This window comes from Nothobranchius furzeri, chromosome 15 (genome assembly GCF_043380555.1).
Source record: "Nothobranchius furzeri strain GRZ-AD chromosome 15, NfurGRZ-RIMD1, whole genome shotgun sequence".
Taxonomy (NCBI): domain Eukaryota; kingdom Metazoa; phylum Chordata; class Actinopteri; order Cyprinodontiformes; family Nothobranchiidae; genus Nothobranchius; species Nothobranchius furzeri.
The window spans coordinates 33,849,135-33,870,806 of NC_091755.1; the positions used below are offsets into that span (position 1 = coordinate 33,849,135).

General features: G+C 42.5%; 2 protein-coding genes across 5 annotated transcripts in view; one reads left to right on the forward strand and one right to left on the reverse strand.

Moving 5' to 3' along the window:
- The window catches only part of celsr3 (cadherin, EGF LAG seven-pass G-type receptor 3), a 128,329-nt gene that overhangs the window by 50,995 nt on the left and 55,662 nt on the right, over window positions 1-21,672 (reverse strand). For all 4 annotated transcript variants that reach the window (XM_015967374.3, XM_054746341.2, XM_054746342.2 and 1 more), the window contains 6 exons: window positions 17,725-17,888; window positions 16,833-16,958; window positions 15,868-16,037; window positions 15,318-15,503; window positions 14,060-14,170; window positions 13,766-13,934 (listed from right to left, as the gene is read on the reverse strand). In XM_015967374.3, the coding sequence (XP_015822860.1) occupies window positions 13,766-13,934; window positions 14,060-14,170; window positions 15,318-15,503; window positions 15,868-16,037; window positions 16,833-16,958; window positions 17,725-17,888 (926 nt within the window). The remainder of the gene's footprint in view (window positions 1-13,765; window positions 13,935-14,059; window positions 14,171-15,317; window positions 15,504-15,867; window positions 16,038-16,832; window positions 16,959-17,724; window positions 17,889-21,672) is intronic.
- On the forward strand, window positions 3,732-6,263 carry LOC139063307 (uncharacterized). The gene is made up of 2 exons (XM_070544763.1): window positions 3,732-6,072; window positions 6,153-6,263. The coding sequence occupies exons 1-2, from the start codon at window positions 4,635-4,637 to the stop codon at window positions 6,167-6,169; spliced, it is 1,455 nt and encodes a 484-aa protein (XP_070400864.1). The 5' UTR covers window positions 3,732-4,634; the 3' UTR covers window positions 6,170-6,263.

Here is a 21,672-nt window from a genome sequence, read left to right on the forward strand (position 1 = left end):
CCTCCGGAGACCCACAGACCAGCCACGCCCTGTAGGCCTCCTTCTTCAGCCTGACGGCTCCCCGAACCTCTGGTGTCCACCAGCGGGACTCTGAGCATGCTCAGCCTATTTAATCTGATTGAATGCTTGGTGCATGTATACTCACGGCATGACCAGATCATTTTGGTTAGTGTCCATGTAAACAGAGATTTGGGATTTCCGATTAACCGAGATTTGAATCATCTAGGGAACATTTGGGGCAAGTAAACTAGTCGTAGTAGTAGCTAATGTTGTTTCATAATTGTCCCTGAGCCAAATATCTCTATCGCTCTGCTCTTCTTTAGGAAACCTAAAACATAATGCCTCAGTTCTTTATTAACCTTTCATTTATTCATTTACATTATTGGTCACATTTAACACACATCTCACATGAATACAACATTGGGAAGTTTTGCCAATCAGTGGGGAACGAAGGCAGCACAAGCTACAACTCTCAGATTTATTTATAAAGCGCTTTTCAAACCAAGTGCTTTACAAAATGACCCCAGATTCCCATAACAGATTAAAAACATTAACAGACGTATGCAAGCACACACACACACACACACACACACACACACACACACACACACACACACACACACACACACACACACACACACACACACACACACACACACACACACACACACACACACACACACACAAAAGTAAAAATTATATTTGGCTGAGTCCAGATGAGCCAAGGAAGGTAGGGCAAGAAAACATCATCAGAGGAGCCGTCTGCCCCGGCAGCATCAGGTCTTCCACACTAAGTCAGGGCGCTCAGTGGAGGGGGAGCATAGACCCCCACCTCCACTTAAACACTAACTATAGAGCGCCCAGGAAGCTACAGTCGACCACCGCTCCCGGGGTAGAGGGCCCCATACAGAGGAAACACTGGATTAAAATGAGTAAAAATATAATAAAAGAGCTAATATAAGGGACAAAAGTTTGAAAATAAGTAATAAATAAAATCATATAGACAGTAAAATAATAATAACAATAAAAATAATAAAATATCACTGTGCAGTGGAAGTCCTGACTTTCAGATATCTGCAAAGAAAACATCTGGTTTGAATGCAATGTACTGATAATGACAGGAATGTTTTGCAAGGAGGGCTACTATTTATCGACAGAGTATTTTCAGACATTACGATATCTAAGATGCATGTTCTTCAAACTGACACTAACTTCACTCTCTACGCTTAAGAAAGTAGAAATTCTGCAGCCGTGCATTCTATTTTTTCCGTAAAAAAGTCCTCATGAGCAGAACTTCCAACTTGAATGCAGCCCTGCAGGTAGAGGCAACCTGAGTCCTGGATATGAAGAGCAGCAGGGCTTCAAGTAAACAAGCAAACAAACAAACAGCACCAGACCAGCAGGGAATAAACCTACAAAACATGAACGGGGGATGAAATAGACACAGGCACGTGAAAGTACCTGGCAGTGACTGAGAAATACCTGAGAGAATAAATGACTAAATAAACAGGAACAGGTGTGTTGGTAACAACCTACCAGCTGTGAGGGGAGCATGAATATAAACGACACTAAGAAAAAACAATATAACGTACTGTATGTTAGGATGATAGAAGATTAGACAGTAGCTGAGTGTCTGGTGTTGACTGTATAATCTAACTTGACTATGGTGGCAGATTATAAGCCCAGGCCAATGAAAGTGTCATAAGAAGTGCTTCTATTCCAAGCGTCAATCTTTTTGGACTTAATTTATCAACACTCCACAAAACGGACTTTGTTTCTTTTATAGTCCAACTTTCCTGCACTGATACAACTGGTTGCCATAAAACGCAGTATTTGGTACTCTGGCGTTTGTTAATAAGTGCGTTTCTACTAGGAGTTCTAGGAAATTTCTGGGAGAGGGGAAGGTGGCATGGAAAATAAGATGGCTCTGTCCTCTCAGCCATTGTGTCACCATAAAAAAAACATCGTCCCTTTCAGGATTTTGCTAAGATGTCAGCATTTTGTGACCATTTCAGCAGTGAGCGGCGTCAGTGATCAGTGCCCAACGGATTCCACAAACATTAATGATGTTAAAAAGTTTCATCCTGTCAAAGTGTGCATTATTGTGATCCATTTAGAGGACAGTGATGGCGGCTGTGCGATGTAAAGAGTGGCGTTCAATGACCAGAAGACACGTCAACTTTTACAGTGCTTTGTGCAGGATTGTGGAGGGACTTACGTTGTATTTTGGCGTTGGGTATGTAACGTGAGGAAATATGGGTTTTCTATCACAAAGGTGGTGTTGGACTCAGCTGTGTCAAAGCTGGGTCGCTGAGAACTTTCACCCACAGATTAAGACCTGAACGCCAGCGAGTCTGGGAGGAAACCATAACATCTGCCACCTGCAGTCTACCAGAAGATGTGTTTACATGAGTTGTACCCAGACCAAGTCAAAACATAAAGTTTAAACTTCTTTTTCTTGATTTTAATGTTAAAGTAACCATTATCATTTTGCTCATTATAAATGTGATTAATCAAATGAATGACTATTTAGCTTTGGGGTAATTATAATGGTTTAATGAATCCATTCTTAAATAATGTTGAGAATGTTTGTTACTGACCTTCACACACACTCAAGCACAAACATTCACACACATCCACACACACCTGCTCACAGTAAACTCCAGACACATTTGATGACGCACGTTTGCTTTGAGAAGAGAAATGTTTTTGGTAAGTTTTCAGTCTTATCAGGCAGTTCGTGTTGGACAACGAGAGAGAACAGACCTGAAAACCAAAGGGGGGGCAGAGCCTGTTGGCTCGTTCTTCCCCCCTTCTCTCACGCTGTTTCTGCCACGCCAGGCAGAATAGCTGAACCGCAACTTCTAACGCAGACTCATTACCGAGTCTTTTGATTTCTGAGTGAATTAACTTAAGAAAGCGCGTCGACAAAACGCTTTACCATCAACGTGTACCGAGGGACAACTCTGGACCGGGTCGCAGCGCATCTTTGTCTTCTTTGCCAGCCAAGGTGACCTGGATGAAACATCCTAAGGTGACGTCCCGGGTCCAACAGAGGGTCCGATTTTCGGTGAGGCAAAACACGACAGATAGCGTTTTGATGCATCTTTTCCACTAAACCTAAGTTTATTCAAACCATCACTTCACTCAGACACCTGTTTCTTCCTGAAGCAACATCAGATGCACACATGCATTCATCTCATCTCATGTTCAATTCTCACTACACTTGGCACCCACACGCATCCATAATCACATCATATCACTCTCAATCTTCATTCACCTACAGAAGGTCTATTTGAGCATTAACAGCATATCAACTGTTAAAAAGATTGTCCCACAAAGTTATCAATGTTGATTGTATTTCCTGTTTGTCAATTTCAAAATCATTAGTTTAATTTGAAGAATTAAAACTTTTAAACGTCAAACTGGTTTCCTCATTGAACTGAAACACAGACACTCAGATATTATCGGCAGTTTATGGATGAAAACAACCTTTGAGTCTTCTGAACAATATAACATTTGGTTATTGATTTATTAAAATTAATATTCCGAATTAATACGTAGCATGGTTCCTCTTTCATAAAAGAGCATAAATTGATAACGCTACATTTAATGGCGAGCGTATCCAGTCTTCTATATCTGCGATATGTCTGATTTCTTACATCTAAAAGCTACAAACAACGCTTTTCTCTGTGTTTCACTTTGATGTCTTATTTTGAAATTAACCGGAAATTGTTCCGCTCACTAAATTCTCCGACCTCAGAACCGAGACTAAATTCTCGGACACCTTTCGTCTCAGTGTGTTGACACTGTGGGCGAGCTATTGTGGAAAATATCTCCATTGCATGAGCGACTTATAGAAGCCGAATCTAAACGGAATGCCCGTAGGCACCTACTGTTGCTTGATTGCACGGTAAACGTCGTAAGCCGGGTTATGGCCGTCACGCGTTACTGCATTCAGATTGCGTGCGCTTTTTAAACGGAATGCTCGGTGACACCTGCCGGAGCTTGACTGCTCGGTAAACGTCGTAAAGCGAGGCACAGCCGTTACGCGTTACTGCATTCAGATTGCGTACGTTTTTTTTAAAGTCCGTATTAAAAGTGGAGCGAGATGCCTACTTGTTAATCGGGGAAATTTCAGTCTGGCCGCTACAGACAAAGAACGCTAGGCCTGGCCGGGGAGCTAAGCTAGCGCCACAGTTAGACAAATAGGGCACGCGTCCCGTTAAATTGTCATCATTTCTGGCACAGTCAGTCTGTGTCCTCACAAAACCCGCATTGGCGGTGATTCTTGTAAATCGCTACGGTGTGTAGAATCTACATTTTGCTACGTTTGTCCGTCTGATACCAACACGGCAGCGTAGGGTTTGTTATTTTTTTTATTATTTTTATTTTGGACCGGTGAACGGGTCGGCTTTCACAGCCTCCGTTGCTCGGTTCCATGCCTTTTTCTTCCATCTTGTGAAGTTGTGTGTATTCATTTCTCTATCAACAATTCCTTGTTTTACCCTGTGTCATAAAGTTAAGTAGGCTACGGTCAGTCCTTGTTTGTGTGAGACATAATAAGGAATCTGCCCGGAGTTTTACGTCGGCTCAGAAGGTAAAAACGCGAGTTGCTCTGAACTTAATGGGAGATGGACGAGACACGACAAAATCTTTCTTGCACTGTTACACCTGATGTAGAGTTCTCTGACGTTCTGCTTCCAGAACATGCCAAGACGCAGGAAATTCACCGGCCGAGCATAGCTGGTCCCTCCGCCCGCCCGAACGGGCCCGTTTTAGGCGGGTGCCGCCGGTCGGGAACAGTGGGGACCAGTGGCTGCGGTTCGGTGCCAGCTGCACTGGGTCGGAGGTGGTTCTGGTCTGCACTTCATGTCGTGAATTCAAGCAACATGCTGTTTACAGTCATAACGCTTTTTCTTTACTTTTATTTCTTTCAGGGGGTAAAAAACCCACCATCAACATCAAGGTTTGAAATAAACAACACTTTCTCTGCTGCTTTTAAGCTGAATAAATCTCTTGAGCCTATGGTTAACCTCTCTGACAAACAGGTTGTGCTTAACCCTTTGTTTCCTGATGCTTCTCCTCTGTCATCCATGTTAAAGGCTGAACATCTCTCCAGCATGGGTGTGAAATCTTCAGGCTGTGACCCACCGCTTCAGTCAGAGGTCGGTTTTACTCGTCAGTCCGCCTCATGCACAAACCAGCTTCTTTATCGGGGCGTGATGGAAACGTCAGCCGCCGTGAAACACTTGTGGTCTCCGGACGGAGCTACCATGCCATTTAAGGGGTTTGTGCCCGGACATCTTGACCTTTATGTGAATGACCTTGTCACTTTTCAGTTTGTGACCTCTGCTAATACGGTGGCCAATTCTTTTCTCCTTTCACAGGGGTGTGACTTAGTCTCGGGCCTCTGTGCTCTCTTTCCTGTGATTTCTCTTACAGGTGACCACGACGACACAGAAAACCCTGCGGTTTCCAGCAGTCCTGTGGTCAGTGGCGATATTAAAGGTGGCTTGGTGGTTGCTGCGCACACCTCTCTCACGGGCTCGGGAAGGCAACCCGGCCCGGGAGGTGTAGGTGCGTGCAGTGATGCTCTGCTCGGGGCCCCTCCTGACAAAGGGGGGGTGCTGAGTGGCTCTGAGTTTTCCGTTGCGGACTTCAACCGGTTCGGGGGAACGCCTCCTCCGAGCGGGCGGGTCATTGCAGAAATCGACACTGACCTTCCACCAATTCAGCTGACAACATTGACCTCCGACCCGGAGTTAGGTGCTGCACCTTCTACGGGGCGGAGTTCTAGTCAGTCTGTAAATAATCTGGTTAAACCGGGTTTTTCTGATTCAGTGTGGGAACCTCCATCATTCTTGGGAATAAAGTATTCTTGGTTTCAGTTTTCAGGACAGACCATGTTCCTAAAGCTAGCGACATGTCTGTATCTGATTCTAAACATGGCTAGGTTTGCTTTGACACCCGTGACACAACCATCCTTGGATCACTCCTTTTCAGAACCTCCAAGTCCAACACCTCCAGGTCTTTGGACATCTGAACACCTACTCTTTCAGCACGATTCAGGTGACAATGTGCATCTTCTTGGTAATAGCGCTTTTAAGAGCTTAAGAACTGTTCTTTGTTATGCTTCTCCTGTCTCACAGACACGGCATACGTTTGAGAAACAAAAGGGGGGTGGGGAGCCTCCTCCCGCTTTGCGAGCATCATTTTCGCATTTCCAGTTCACTACTATTTCTGATCACAACAAAGTCGCCTCCGTTAAGCTGCAACCCAACTTTGAGCAGGTAAAATCAGGTTCTGATTTAACAGCTAAACCATCAGCTTCGCTCCAGTTCCAAACGGGACCCTCAGGTAAATTCAAACAAGTTTCCCTGTGGGTTCGTAACACCAGATACAAACAGTTTGATAACCAAATCGCTTATGAGCCTGCTCCCACAGATACGTCCAAACTCGTGTCTCTGTGGGTCCGCAATACCAGATTCAAAACTCTATTCTGACCGACTCTATTCTTACCGGATTCTTTTCCACTGACTGGTGGACCGTTACAAATTCTCTCGTTGTGGGATGAATTTTTAACAAATGTGATATCCTTTGGGTTTTTTTTTTCAGGTTACCTGCCTCCAGCCAGGGTCCTGTTACTAACTCACATCTTTAGGGATTACTAACCTACTGATTTACATTTTTAGAACTGATTTACATCTCTATCTTTTTATTAGTGCTTTGTGTAGCATGTTTATATTTAATTACAAAGTTAATTTTATTTTGTTGCTATTTCCCTTAAAGGGCCACAAGCCAATTTGCCCTTCATTTTCATGATTATTATTTCTTTTATATACATGCCTTTAATTAGTGCAGCCTGCTGAGTTTCACATATCAGTTAGGATTTACTTTCTTTTATTTGTGTTTTCCCTGCATCACGTTTTTACATGACACGTAGAACAGGGTGCAGAACATTTCTTCTTTAGATAATTCACAAAAGGCACCCACATTTTCCCAGAGGCACCCATAGATAGGTTTTGATTGATTTCTTTGTTTTGCATCAAATGCTATCTGTCGTGTGGGCTGTCTCACTTTGTCTCCTTCTCCGAGCTCGTATGGACTACATCCCATCAGAGGGGCCGTCTTCACCATCCTTCAACTGGTTTTCTGTCGCATGGGGCTTCGGTCGTGATTCGAGATGGGTCGAGGTCGTCACTGGACTTCGCCTGGACTACGCCTGAGGAATACTTCATCTGCCCAGCTCCGTGTGGCACACGAGCTGCTTATCCTTTGCATACCTTTGCATTATTGCTGATGAAATTAACTGCTATTGAAATAGCTCTGCTTTCAAGATTTCCTAAGTGGATTACTTTACAATGATTGCAACAGTTTTGGCCTTAATCATCTGATCAGGATAGACTCCCTTCTACACGAGACCTGTGGAGACGCTTCATCGTTCCTGCCTTCATCTGGGATGTCTACCTTCACGAGTACATCACGTTATTGTGTTTGTAACGGCAGGTGGCCTGTGCTTGACCACCATGTCGTCACAAAAAGGGGGGGTATGTAACGTGAGGAAATATGGGTTTTCTATCACAAAGGTGGTGTTGGACTCAGCTGTGTCAAAGCTGGGTCGCTGAGAACTTTCACCCACAGATTAAGACCTGAACGCCAGCGAGTCTGGGAGGAAACCATAACATCTGCCACCTGCAGTCTACCAGAAGATGTGTTTACATGAGTTGTACCCAGACCAAGTCAAAACATAAAGTTTAAACTTCTTTTTCTTGATTTTAATGTTAAAGTAACCATTATCATTTTGCTCATTATAAATGTGATTAATCAAATGAATGACTATTTAGCTTTGGGGTAATTATAATGGTTTAATGAATCCATTCTTAAATAATGTTGAGAATGTTTGTTACTGACCTTCACACACACTCAAGCACAAACATTCACACACATCCACACACACCTGCTCACAGTAAACTCCAGACACATTTGATGACGCACGTTTGCTTTGAGAAGAGAAAGGTTTTTGGTAAGTTTTCAGTCTTATGAGGCAGTTCGTGTTGGACAACGAGAGAGAACAGACCTGAAAACCAAAGGGGGGGCAGAGCCTGTTGGCTCGTTCTTCCCCCCTTCTCTCACGCTGTTTCTGCCACGCCAGGCAGAATAGCTGAACCGCAACTTCTAACGCAGACTCATTACCGAGTCTTTTGATTTCTGAGTGAATTAACTTAAGAAAGCGCGTCGACAAAACGCTTTACCATCAACGTGTACCGAGGGACAACTCTGGACCGGGTCGCAGCGCATCTTTGTCTTCTTTGCCAGCCAAGGTGACCTGGATGAAACATCCTAAGGTGACGTCCCGGGTCCAACAGAGGGTCCGATTTTCGGTGAGGCAAAACACGACAGATAGCGTTTTGATGCATCTTTTCCACTAAACCTAAGTTTATTCAAACCATCACTTCACTCAGACACCTGTTTCTTCCTGAAGCAACATCAGATGCACACATGCATTCATCTCATCTCATGTTCAATTCTCACTACACTTGGCACCCACACGCATCCATAATCACATCATATCACTCTCAATCTTCATTCACCTACAGAAGGTCTATTTGAGCATTAACAGCATATCAACTGTTAAAAAGATTGTCCCACAAAGTTATCAATGTTGATTGTATTTCCTGTTTGTCAATTTCAAAATCATTAGTTTAATTTGAAGAATTAAAACTTTTAAACGTCAAACTGGTTTCCTCATTGAACTGAAACACAGACACTCAGATATTATCGGCAGTTTATGGATGAAAACAACCTTTGAGTCTTCTGAACAATATAACATTTGGTTATTGATTTATTAAAATTAATATTCCGAATTAATACGTAGCATGGTTCCTCTTTCATAAAAGAGCATAAATTGATAACGCTACAGGGGGTTTAGAGTCTGCGGTTTCAACGCAGCATCAACGCTCATTACTTTCTTTTGGTTCCATCCTGCTTCACCAGCAACTTTTTCACTTTTACAAAGAACAACTGTTTAGTGACATCTGCTGATATCATTTTCCACTAAGGTACAACCAATCAGCGTAAGTTAACCACAAGTCTCGTCCAGCGACTCTGCCCGGCCTTTACGAGTACATACCCCACTACAGGTCCTTGGTTGGCCCCGGAAACCGGTCCGTTTTAGGGATAGCCTAGTGAAATGGAGACTGTGAAGGTCCAGGAAAATTACCTGGAAGTTTCGGGTCTTACGTCAAGGGGAGACAGCAAAATTCTCATAAATAAATATTTGGTCCGAGGGGAATTAAGTCACAATCACTGAAAAACAATCCTATACAACAGAATTTGCATCCATTCAGGAAGATAAGGAGCCATTTTACTTGCCAAAAAAAGAAATACGAGAAAAAAGTGTCTTCTCTCTAAAAAAAGTCTCACCAGCACCATCAGGTTTTCTCCTGCAGTTGTGTTTTTTGCAGATGCACCATTAAATCATTTTAAATAAAATTGCTGCATTTTTTTCCTTCTGAAAGACAGAGAGTTTTGATTGATTGATTGATTGATTGATTGATTGATTGATTGATTGATTGATTGATTGATTGATTGATTGATTGATTGATTGACTGACTCAAAAAGAGAAGAATTGCTTTATACTTAATTATGTTGAACTAATATAATAAGATTTGAAGATGTAAATAAAACCAAAGCATCAAAAACCTATAAGAATAAACTGAAGATAGTCATAAATTGTCAGGTTCAGAGCGGGAGGAGTAGGACCCAATATGCAGAGCACCAGATGACATGAGTCAGGAAGGTAGAATCCTTTATTGTGTGAGTTTATCCAAAAACGACGGACAGGGCGACAAGCCAGGTATCCAGAAATCCCTATTTTTTGGAAATGGACTTAATTAACTGGTCATTCAACGCAATTGATAAGATTTTTTCTACGATGAGAACGGAGGAGGGGGCTCCCACTTGCCCTCAAGGGACACATGCAGCGGGATATACGCTCAATTCCTGGAAAGAATGGAGGATTGTATGCCTCTCTCAGTTGTCCATTGAGGATGTCGAAGATATGTGGATATTTGGCCTGATGATCACTGGATTTCTTCTGATTGGGTGGGAGGATATCTGGTTTTGTGGAAATTTGGGAAGATGGGAGCGATTGGAGGGCGACCCGCACCCACGGAAAGCACCGCACGGGCGGATGCCTCACAGACTGGGACATTACTCGAGGTGAACCGTAAGCTGGACAATGTCCCAGCTGCGTTACCGGTATTACTGCGCAAAATGGATGTCATCTCGGAGAGGGTTACCGGACGGTGTGGAGATGTTTAAAACCTAAATTGGCTTCACTGGAGGACTTGAATGATCGGTTACAGACTGAAGACAGAGAGGAAAATTATCTCTGCCTCACCCAAACAAAGTCTTGTTATCCAAATCTGACGCCAAGGCAGCCTTCAATCTGCTAACAACAACCCCCACGAAGGAAGGAATGCAGACAGATGCTGTGAACCCCCCCACCCCCCACCCCCCACCCTCGGATTGTGGACTTCTGCCTCGCAAGGTCATCAGCCTGCAGGAATCAATGTGCTCTGCGCTTCTCCCAAGATCTCCCTCCTACCTGTGGCTACAGTTGGCTGAGCGCCATACAAGGCTGCTCCCGCTGGGGAAATAGGATCCCAGCCCCACCCCGCCTCCCTATAGGAGTCTCATGTTGTGAACTGTGATGTTCGTGCTTAAATGTTTGAGGCGTTTTTTTGCATAGTAAAGTTATGCCCTGCCGGGAGTAACTCTGATATGCCTTTTTTTCCCTCCCCCAATTTATCCTCATGTAATTCCCTTTTCATCTATTAAGGTAGTGCGACTCGTGTTGCGAAGGACCACAGTCACCAATTATTGTCATGTGTCTTGCCCATGTATGTCTGATCTCTGAATTGTGCGTACTGAAACTCTAATTTCCCTCTGGGATTAATAAAGTTTTGATTGATTGATTGATTGATTGATTGACTCAAAAAGAGAAGAACTGCTTTACACTAAATTATGTTGAACTAATATAATAAGATTTGAAGATGTAGATAAAACCAAAGCATCAAAAACCTATAAGAATAAACTGAAGATAGTCATAAATTGTCAGGTTCAGAGCGGGAGGAGTAGGACTCAATATGGAGAGCACCAGACGACATGAGTCAGGAAGGTAGAATCCTTTACTATGGGAATTTATCCAAAAACGACGGACAGGGCGACAAGCCAGGTATCCAGAAAACATGAACAAGTTCAGGAGTCATTAAACGAGCAGGAGTCTCAGGTTTTACACAGGGGAAGAAAACACGCTGACAACAACCATGGACGTAATTTTGTGTGTGTGTGTGTGCCCCCCCTTTCCAAAGTCAAGTTTTGACCCCTGCACTTTTTACCATCCAAAAACAATATTACGCTATATTAAATTGACACTGGTTGAGCTTGGACCAAGCAGAAAACAACCGTTTGTGTTGAAGCCTGTTTCCCATTAGAGCATCCTGTAAAGATATAAGAGGTTTTCTTTCTCTGAACCAAGTTTTCCTTTAATCTGTCACATAACCTCTTTCTTCCTCGCCCCTTAAATCCTTAATATGAATAATTTGCTTTAATCATCTTTGCTCAGTCTCTCTTGCATGTTTAATCAATACCTACAGAAATGAGCTGCAGCTTTTTATGAGCCGCTGCTGATAAATCTTCAAATTATTATCAGCTGTCACTCCACATCCGTCCTCCTGTTTCCACGCTCGGTTCTCTGTTGGGAGTGCAGCTGTCATCTTAATTTATTTGTACTTCTTTGGGCGTTTTTTTTTTTTGTACAGTTATTCCCAAAATGTGTCATCTGTGTTTTCAGGCCATTTGGTGCGCCATTTTTTGTTGTTGCATCAAATCTTACTGTTTATTTTCTACCACTTCTGTCACGTGCTTTTATTTCAGCTCATTAATCATTAATGTTTTCAGTCCCTTTGTTCCTCCATCTCACCACTTTTTACGGTCTCTCTAACATCTTTTACTATCCCTCCTTTTTTCTCCTCCACATAAAATATTCCTCACCTTAATAAGGAGATCTGCAAATTAGGCTGAACTCAGTCACTTCCTCCTGGTCTCTAGTGAACAAGGACTCATCGAGTTAACTCAAATATCAGTTTAAACATGTCAGAGTGCTGATGGCGCCTACAAAGAAATGAGCTTAGAATTGTTTCCTCTCTTACTGAAGTTTTTAGAGGCAGTGATCATCAACTAATGGCCCCCTGGCCATATTAAGCCCACAAGCGCGTCCCATTTGGCCCATAAAGAATTACATTATTTATAAACTAAAAGCTTACAGTGTTCCTTAAATTAATTCAGACCACTTGCTGCCTTTCAAACCTTACAGTAAGATCACTCATCCTGGGAAACGATTGAGTAAAAGATATTATGGTCAAAACTTTAAATAATACAACAGAATAATCTCACATGACATCACAAGCACAATCTGTCAGCATTAGAGCAAGCACGCCAGTCCAGGGGCCATTCAGGGGCCTCGGAGTGATTTTGTGCAGCACTCAATGACATTTATTAAATGGTGATTTATATTTCTCCGGCAGGCTGTTGACGTAGATCGACTTTCATGTTCATGCGTCTGCCCATCTGTTTTCACCCGCTTACTCAAATCTGGGTCGCGGGGTTAGCAGCTCCAGCTGAGAAGCACAAACCTCCATTTTCCTGGCAACTTCCAAAAGCTCCACCAGCAGGATCCACAGGTGTTCCCAGACCAACGTGTAGAGATAAACCCTGCAAAGTGTCCTGCCAGCTGGAAGCCTAAACCACCTTCCCTGAGAGGCACCCAGAAGACATTCTCACCAAATGCCCAAACCACCTCAGCTGACTCCTCTCACAACGAGAACAGCACCTACTCTGAGTCTCGCCCAAATGTCTGAGCTCTTGACTCTTCCTCCAAGGCTGAGCCTGGCCACCCAACAAAGAAAACTCATTTTGTTTGCTTGCATTTGCGATCTTGTTCTGTTGCTCATGACCGGTGGGGACTGGGATGAAGACTGGGACTGGGAAGAAGATCATCAGGTAAACTGAGAGCTTTGCTTTCTGGTTTAGTTTCTCTTCACCACAACCAACCGGTTTAGCCTCTGCATCACTTCCCCCATCCAGCTGTCGAGCTCCCGCTCCATCTTTCCCTCCTTCGTGAACAAGACCACGAAATACTTAAACTTCCCCACTTGAGGTAGGACCTCTGCCTGCTTGGCTTTTCCCTCAGATTTTTTAACAATTAGGTCCATTTGGGACTTATTTCAACAACTTTTACCTTTGTACATCAAATCATTATTGTCTGACAGTCTTGTTTAAATTTACCTCTAGCTAATGAGATGTTTTGATAACACCCCAGAAACACACAGGCACAGAGAAAGAGAGAGAGAGAAACAGCCCAAAAGTATTTGGACAAAGGGTAATAATTGTGCACATTTCACTCAGGAGTCCATTGTGGCCCAGATCAGAAAACAAGCCAATGATGGCATCCTAGCCCATCAGAACGCTAACCTACAGCCTAAGATCAGGTCCAACAAGATCCAGCTGCGCACAAGTGGTCAGCCTGTCTCAGAAGGTGTGAAGATGATCAACAAACACCTGTTAATGTCTAATACTAGATTTAGGCCTCCCCAGCCACCAATATTATGAGCAAATTTTATTCTAGATGTAATTAATAAGATGTTTTAACCTAAAACCACTTTCTGCCTCTGATTCCCTTGTTGGGTCAGTCACTCACCAGGTTCGCACACACAGGTGTGTCGCTCCCAGAGGTCAGAGCAACTGCTGTGCGCTGGACAAGGAGACGAGCGACAGGGGTTGCCCACATTACAGCCAGACTCCACTTTGATATTTCTGGATGGGTGGGGGAGGGGAGAGGCGTCTGGCCTTACCCCCAATCGAACACTCTGTCGACACAGAAGAGGTTTGGGTTAAACAGGTGAGATCTATCTGCTCAAGGATCACGCCTTGTTTCTGTCACGTTTGTGGCTTTCCTTCACACATCCATCTGAGCAAGAAAATTAATCCTCACCTGTATGCATCCTTTTATCCCATTCTGAACCTCGCCAGAGCCCAGAACTCCTCCGACATGCAGATGTTTCACCTTCAAGCCTTGGATGTCATTTCCCAGTGTCACCGTTTTCTGATGGGGAGACGGAAGCAGAGGTGCCAAACATTTCTTATTGACAACCGGAAGTTAACTCAAACAGGAACAAAAACACACGAGGTACACTGAAAACCAAGTTGAAACCAACAACAACCTTCCCCGTGTGATGTAGATCTGTCAGACTTTTCTGAACCGAGCATTTTTCCGTCTTTTATTTTCAGAAGTCAATGCAGGAAATAGGTGTAGGAGACTATTTTCATGTTCAGTCTGCATGAACAACTCAAGAGTGACCGATCATTCTCAAAAATATGAAATAAAAGGAATTTCTCAGTGAACCTGCTCTTTAAGAATAAGATTATTTTCCAGTAATGTACATGGAAATAGACCTTAAGAGTGTTAGCCTTCAGCTTGTTTGGGTTATTTTGAGCTTTGTGTCGGCCCAAATGAAGAGGGGGGAGGAGAGCTAGAGTTCGAGTGAAGGATTGACTTTGTAAATAAAAAAAGAAAAAAGAAATCACGACAGAACATCGATGTTTATATGATAGTGCTAACTAAATCAATGTTGACGGGCAGCTTCATTTGCAGGAAAACCAATGATCTTCGTTCATTATTAGTTTTGCAGCAGAAGAAGCTAAATCTGAAAGGAGACATCTCCAACAGTAACAGCAGATTTGTCAAAACCTTTGAGATATTTCATTGTTTACATTGTGTGACTCACTTTTAGAAAACGGGCTGTGTAACAGCAACAAAACCACAAAGGACTTTAAGGAACGATGGGTAACGATAGGAACATTTTACTTTGAGCACGTCAAAAATGACAATGTGTTTGTGCTTTTCTCTGCTCACATTAATAATGCATATGTGAAACACACACACACACACACACACACACACACACACACACACACACACTGCAAACAGACACCATCCAGAATAATGTGACATGGTAATCCACGAGAGATTAGAAAATCTACACTCCATTTATAGACTTTTAATATTTATACCATGAATGGTCAAACTGCTTTAAAATTGCTTGCGGACATATTTAAAAAAAATTTAAGCTTTTTGTCATCGAACCAAAAGAAAAATAAATAAATAAAAGCTTGTATTTATTTTCCTTCAGCGGGAACCTGGCGTTTATCCTAAATAACCTTCTGTGAGATTTCTGTAGGTTGACCATTACCTGATGGAGTCCAAAGTCAAGCCGCAGCGTGGCGACGTAGCTCGTTTCACGGCCGCTGTGGACATCTCTCAGCTCCAGCTGGAGGTCGTGCCACCGACCATCTGCTATTTGGACCTGTTCGAAGGGCAGACGCACCGGTCGGGTTGAGCTACCGGTGATCGAGAACACCGGTTGACCTTTAACCACCTGTGGGAGACAGAGGGACATATGCACAGCCAAACCTAAACAATGTGAGTGAAGGACACATGGGTAGCATGTTTAATGCAGATTTCTTTAGATGTAGTTGTATCTGTTTTAAATAGAAAATTAAATCCAATGTCTTTTCTTTGGTGCATGGACCTCAGGTTAACCAGTCACCCTAAATTGTCCCTCTGTGTCCCTCTACTGTGGGGTCATGTGATGGACAGATGATCTGTCCAGTGTGTCCCCCGACTCTCACCCAATGACAGCTGGAGCTAGGCCAAGTCAGTACTTCGACGCCAGAATGATTTGGACCCGTTGACCTTATAAAGATCTGATGACATTGTCTGGAAAGAGTGACCGTTCCCACCTGAAACAGCAGACTGATGTGCTTGCTAGCCTGGGCCTGCAGCAGCGTCCCGTCCCGTGCTCTGGTTCTGAACATCAGACCAAGGTACCAGGGCGCGGAGATGGTCACGTCATTCTTCAGGTCCCACCAGAGGGCGCTATTACCGAGGAAATGGTGCGGGTGTGGCGTACCTGAAGAAAATGTTGCGAAAAAAGAAGCATTTTTCAGAACATCATTTAAATTTTGAAGGTTATTATGCTTTTAGCATTTTATTAATTAAAATATTTGAAGTCACGACTAAAAGATCATGACTAAACACATTTTAATTTTACATGTTTTGATTTTAACCAGGAACCTTGCAGGTCCCCCTCAAGGTTTGTCTTTATCTATTAAATTTTTGTTGACAAAAAAAAGTCAAACCACTGAACGTTTATCTTCAAGGAAAGAAAGAAAAACTTCATTTTAGCCCACGAGCGCCTTTTCCCACATGATTTCCCCTTAGAGTTGGATGTCTGGACATACAATCTAGAAATGTCAGTAAAAACAAAATGAATACAACCCACCTGAATCCACCTGGGCAGGAGAATGTCCGCTAGTATGAAGAGTCAGTCAATATATCTCTTAGCCCAATTAGATACAGGGGAAAAAAACAACATGCTGTGTCGATCTCCCAAAATTCAATCTCCCTCTGTTCTTCAGTTACATCCACACTGGATCAAACTGGTCTAGCCTTAAATCTATCCATTGTTCCATGTTTACGGTGACTGTTAAGTTTCAGCTAAAGTATAGAAAGAACTGTTATTTTAATGGAGCAGCGGGAAGGTTTGAAATGAATCCCTGTCCCAGGAGTTCTGAGCATGTGAAGGATTGATTTGATTCATCAATCTTTACAGTCTAATCAGAAATCAAATTAAAGGACTTGACTAAAACTTAAAAGTACAAATTTTAACTGTGTCTGGAGAGTAGAAGCACATTTAGTATCTTACTGTGGCTGCAGTCCTTCCCTCCGTATCCTATCGGACAGTCGCAGGCAAAGGTCTCCCAGCTCACCCTGCAGGTTCCTCCATTCTGACACGGGTTGGACTTACAGAAGGACTGTTTGGCGCTGCAGCCTTTGAGTGGAAACATAGATCCACAAAGTTCATTAGAAAGTGGTTTCAAACGTATTTAAACAAGTTCAAGCAATGATTCCAACACAGCAGACCAGTTACGATTGAATGATTTGAATGCCAACCATTAGAACCATCAAGAACAAAAGTGTTGTTTGTGTTTTTATTAAATAATGTGTTAAGACCAACGCGATTTCTATTATGTTTTTATGTGTTTTTTAATTTTTGATTATAAAAATAATACAAACCTGCAAAAAGGGACAATATTACAAGGAAAAGTTTTTTTTGCCTCACTGTATGCAAAAATATCACAATGATTGGGTATGAAAACAAATTTTTAATGAAAACACATTTTTAACACTTGTTGACTCTAATTTTTCTGATTCCCTTGTGGCTTTTGAGGCCAATAGGTAAAACCGGGTTGAAATAGGTGTTTCTGTGCTGTGAATAATTCATAAATGAGTGTAAAGACATCACAAGAGCCTCTGCTTTGTTCCTCTGAAGTAAAGCTATGATTTCCCCATTACAATATCTACCATGTTATACTTTTGGAACCAGCCACACGGGGGCGCTTGTTTCTGTTTCAGCCTCTTGGTCCCAGTCGTGTTACTTTTCTATTATTTACCGCTGAATGAAAACAAGAACTGTAGAAAGGCTAGGTACAATGGTCATTGCTGATGCAACTAAGCCAAGACAAAATACCTTTCCACAATGGATCGATGGCATAATTCATGCTTTGAAAATAGTAAAAGGAATTAGTGATTCTAACCAGGAAGAGTTCCATTGTTGGCGATAAATCCAGCCAGATCCAACGCCTTGTTGTCAACATGAAGGTCTTTCATACAGCCGACAAAATCCCTGGTGCCAAAGGGGAAGTTGTCAGGAACATTGGGAACTCCCCCCAGAAACAATGGTCCAGTCAGATCCAAAGACCTGAGAAACAAAATGGGCAAAAAAGGAAAGAAAAGGAATGAAACAGGATTATTCATCAGGGATGGCGAAGAGGGGTGAATGAACATGAAGAGCATGTATATGTACGAGATTTAGCAAACCTGCAGACTAAACATGTCATCAACGGTAAACATCAAAAGGAAGAAGAATTAAAGAGTAAAAGCTGCATTTGAGAAAAAATCATAATGAAATTTTTGGGTGGAACAAAGCAAAGAAAGAGAGGGGTTAAAGAGTTGGGAGAGAAAATGTGACAGATGGGAACGAACAAACAAACAAGAGATTAAACACGAGTTGTGGCAAATGTCTGGCGAGATAAAGAAAAAAATGGAAGATGAGGAGCAGGGCGACATGAAGGGATGTAAACATTAACAGAGAAGAAATGATATAAGAAAGATAAAAAAACAGCTGAAGAGGCAGAGGAACAGACGTGGAATCGAGAGTGAGCTAACCGATGAGCTGGAGGGTAAAAAGGTGGAAGACGAGTGAGAGGATTACAAAGGTAGCAAATCACTGCTGTGGAATATATGAGCTAACAAACATGACTAGACGGGAACCGCGGAGCTGTCTAACAGCATTACGTTTATTTAACTATTTATTTCTCCTCAGATCTGTGACGATGCACGCTGCAGGACAAAGAAACAGACAGCAGCGTTTGAGGAATTCTGAGGAAGACAAAAGATAGCAAAACGGGAATCAACAAACAAGAGCTTAAGTAACAGCGGAGGCATTCATTAGAAGAGGATGTCAGGTTTTTAGTGAGACAAGGCTGTTAGCGGATAAATGGAAAAGAAAAAGCATGTTGAAATGTGAGTCTTTGGCCTTCGTCTTTGATCTGTGCTTTTAGAGCTGACAGGAGACTCCCGGTGTGAGTAGAGCTTACAGAGGGAGGCCAGACACCCGCGCTATGACAGCATGGCGGTGATTAAACTGGGTGTTCAGTCACTTGTTGGTGTATTAAAACATTTGTAGGCTGACAAAATATTCATTAATCAGGGGAATAGACTGCACCCATCTGACAAGGTCAACTAGAAAATACAACATTTGAAAATGAATTGCAGAGAAAAGAAATAAATGATGAGATGGAAATGTACACAGACACAAACTTGTTATCACGTCAGAGTTGCACTTCATCAAAGCTTCAGATCTCCTCAAATCTCCTTCAGCCTCATCATTGTGGTTACACCTGAAATAAAGTATGTGCTAAATCCTAAACACACCAAGGTTTTGTTGACTTTAAGTTAATGTGATGTGCTTAAGCTCGGATCACACGGCAGGATAGAGACCACACACACCATCGTAAAAGCACAGATGTACCAGTTTTGGTCATCAGTGAGTGGCGTGAAGCAACTTGGCAAAAAATACTCATGAGCCCATTTCACTCACGGGCATCCCCAGCTCAGATGGGAAATCTCACCCAAAAAACGTGACTTCAAAGTAAACAAATATGGCGGACGAGGAGCATTCAACAGGGAGCATGTTTGTTTTGTTTGTTGTTGTCAGACCAAGTCAATACAACGTGTTTGAAAGTCCAGATTTATATTTGGAGCATTCCAGATGTGCTTCAGAGAAGATCACAGTGCTCTTAACATACCACACAAGGTAGGATTATCTGATAAGTAATTATGCACAACCTTATTTCTCTAATTTCCCTCTGGGATTAATAAAGTATATTTGAATTGAATTATGTTGTCGCACGAGGTGGAGCTTGACAAAAATTGAGGCAGTCATCCCGCCACGTAAAATAGGTTTAGTAGTTTGCAATTACTATGTTTAGAGGAGTTCTGCTGTGTGGTTGATTTGCTAATGCTAATGGTTAGCTTCTACTAGCCGAAATGTTGTCTGCTCTGTCCTGTACACCAAATCAACAACAGCCGTCGCGAGCCAAGATGTTTCAGTCATGAATGTTAATTTGACGTTATAAAGTGCAATTGCCTGATTTTTCTGATCTGAGAGTCTCCCTGTCGGCAGCTAAATCAGGAAAGAGGGGTAGAAGACTATTTTACATTTGCATGTAAAACTCAGAGCGACTGATCGTCTTTCAAAAAAAATTATAATAATACTCTTTCTCAACAAACTTGGCCTTTAAGGTTTTCCACTTCTAATAAGTTGATGACTGAACAACAACAGTATTTTGCCGTTAAAGTAATTTTTTGCTTCAATATTTAGTGTCTTTAATCTTTGATCGTGGTTTTTATTTTCAGTTATCTTTATTTGTTTTCTCTTTTTATCATGTTTTAATTAGTTTTTTCTTTCGGCAACGGGATCTATGTAAAAAAAAAACGACTGTATGCACCGATGCAAATAAATGTCCTCCTGGGGATGGTGGGAGGAACACAAGTCATGACTCAGAGCTTGTGAGCAGCTTTTACAAAACATACTTACAGGAACACAAGAAAATTAATTATAGCTTTGAAAATTAAACGAATGAATCACAAATGAACTGGTTTTCGTCCCCTGTAAAGGCTTAATTTATAGTTTTATTTGTATAATCTAGGGACCTAGATACAGTATTGCCAGATGTCTAGCACGCAGCTGCACTCACTGATCAGCTTTATTGGTTTTCTGCTTGAGTGAAAAATTGCCTTGAATAAATGTTAAGCCTCCAATCAGTTACAGATTATGTTTAATGGAAGATCTCTTTGCAAAGAAGCTGGAACATCTTGTGCAAACACCGCCTACAGCTCAGGGTCAGGGGCAACTCATATCTGCTCCTGCAGGTAAAAACCATTCTATGAAATCAACTTTCCTTTGGGAAAAATCTGAATTTGTATTTATTCCACACAGATCAGTGCAGAAAAGTAGGAAGTAACTTATTTCCCCCAGAAATTAGGCTGTGATTTTAAACATCATTGGAATCAGGCTGTATTTTCTTTCCTGGACTTTTAGTCGTGGTTATTTGTGGTTCAAAAATCGCTTCATCTGTGAGCCTGTGTGGATGTCTCTCTGTGTGCTGACTTGTCAGGTCAGATAAATCCAATATCTCTTCAGCCACTTGGATGTTTCAGTCATCATGGGTGCTGAGCAACGTGTGCCACCAATGTACGGGGCATCAAAGATTGTTCCGCCAATGTCAGAGAGAGAGAGAGAGAGTGTGTGTGTGTGTTTGGGGGGGGGGGGGGGGGCTTCCGTTGATGTCTGTGATTTTGGGAGTACGTTCAGCACTCATCGTTCACTTTGAAGAGCCGTTCAAAAGACCTGATATATTCATAAACGTCACCTCACTAGCGCTACTGCTGAATTATCTCGCTAGCTTTCATTGGATTCTGCAGGAGCTGCTAATTACTGATTTTATTCAAACCTGCAGCGTTCAAGCAGGGAAACATCTAAAGCCAGCTAATGCGGCACTCGTGATGCTAGCCCACACTTGCTAATGCTACAACAGGATACAAAATTGTCCAATGCAAAGTTGCGTAAGATTGAACATTACGCTAATCACTTGACATCACCCCGCTTCTCCTCCAGCTTCACTGGCTGCCAGTCAACTTCAGGGTTCATTTCAAGATCCTGGTTCTGGTCTATAGGGCCTTACATGGACAAGCACCATCTTACATTGGTGATCTTCTCAGTCCCTACACCCCCAGCAGGTCCCTGAGGTCCAGTGATCAAAGCCTACTGGTTGTGCAGCACCAGGCTAAAGACCAAAGGTGACAGATCATTTGCTGCTGTGGCCCCCAGACTCTGGAACTCTCTTCCCCTGAGCCTGAGATCAGTGGACTCAGTGGTCTCCTTTAAAAAGCAGCTGAAGACTCACTTGTTCAAGCTGGCT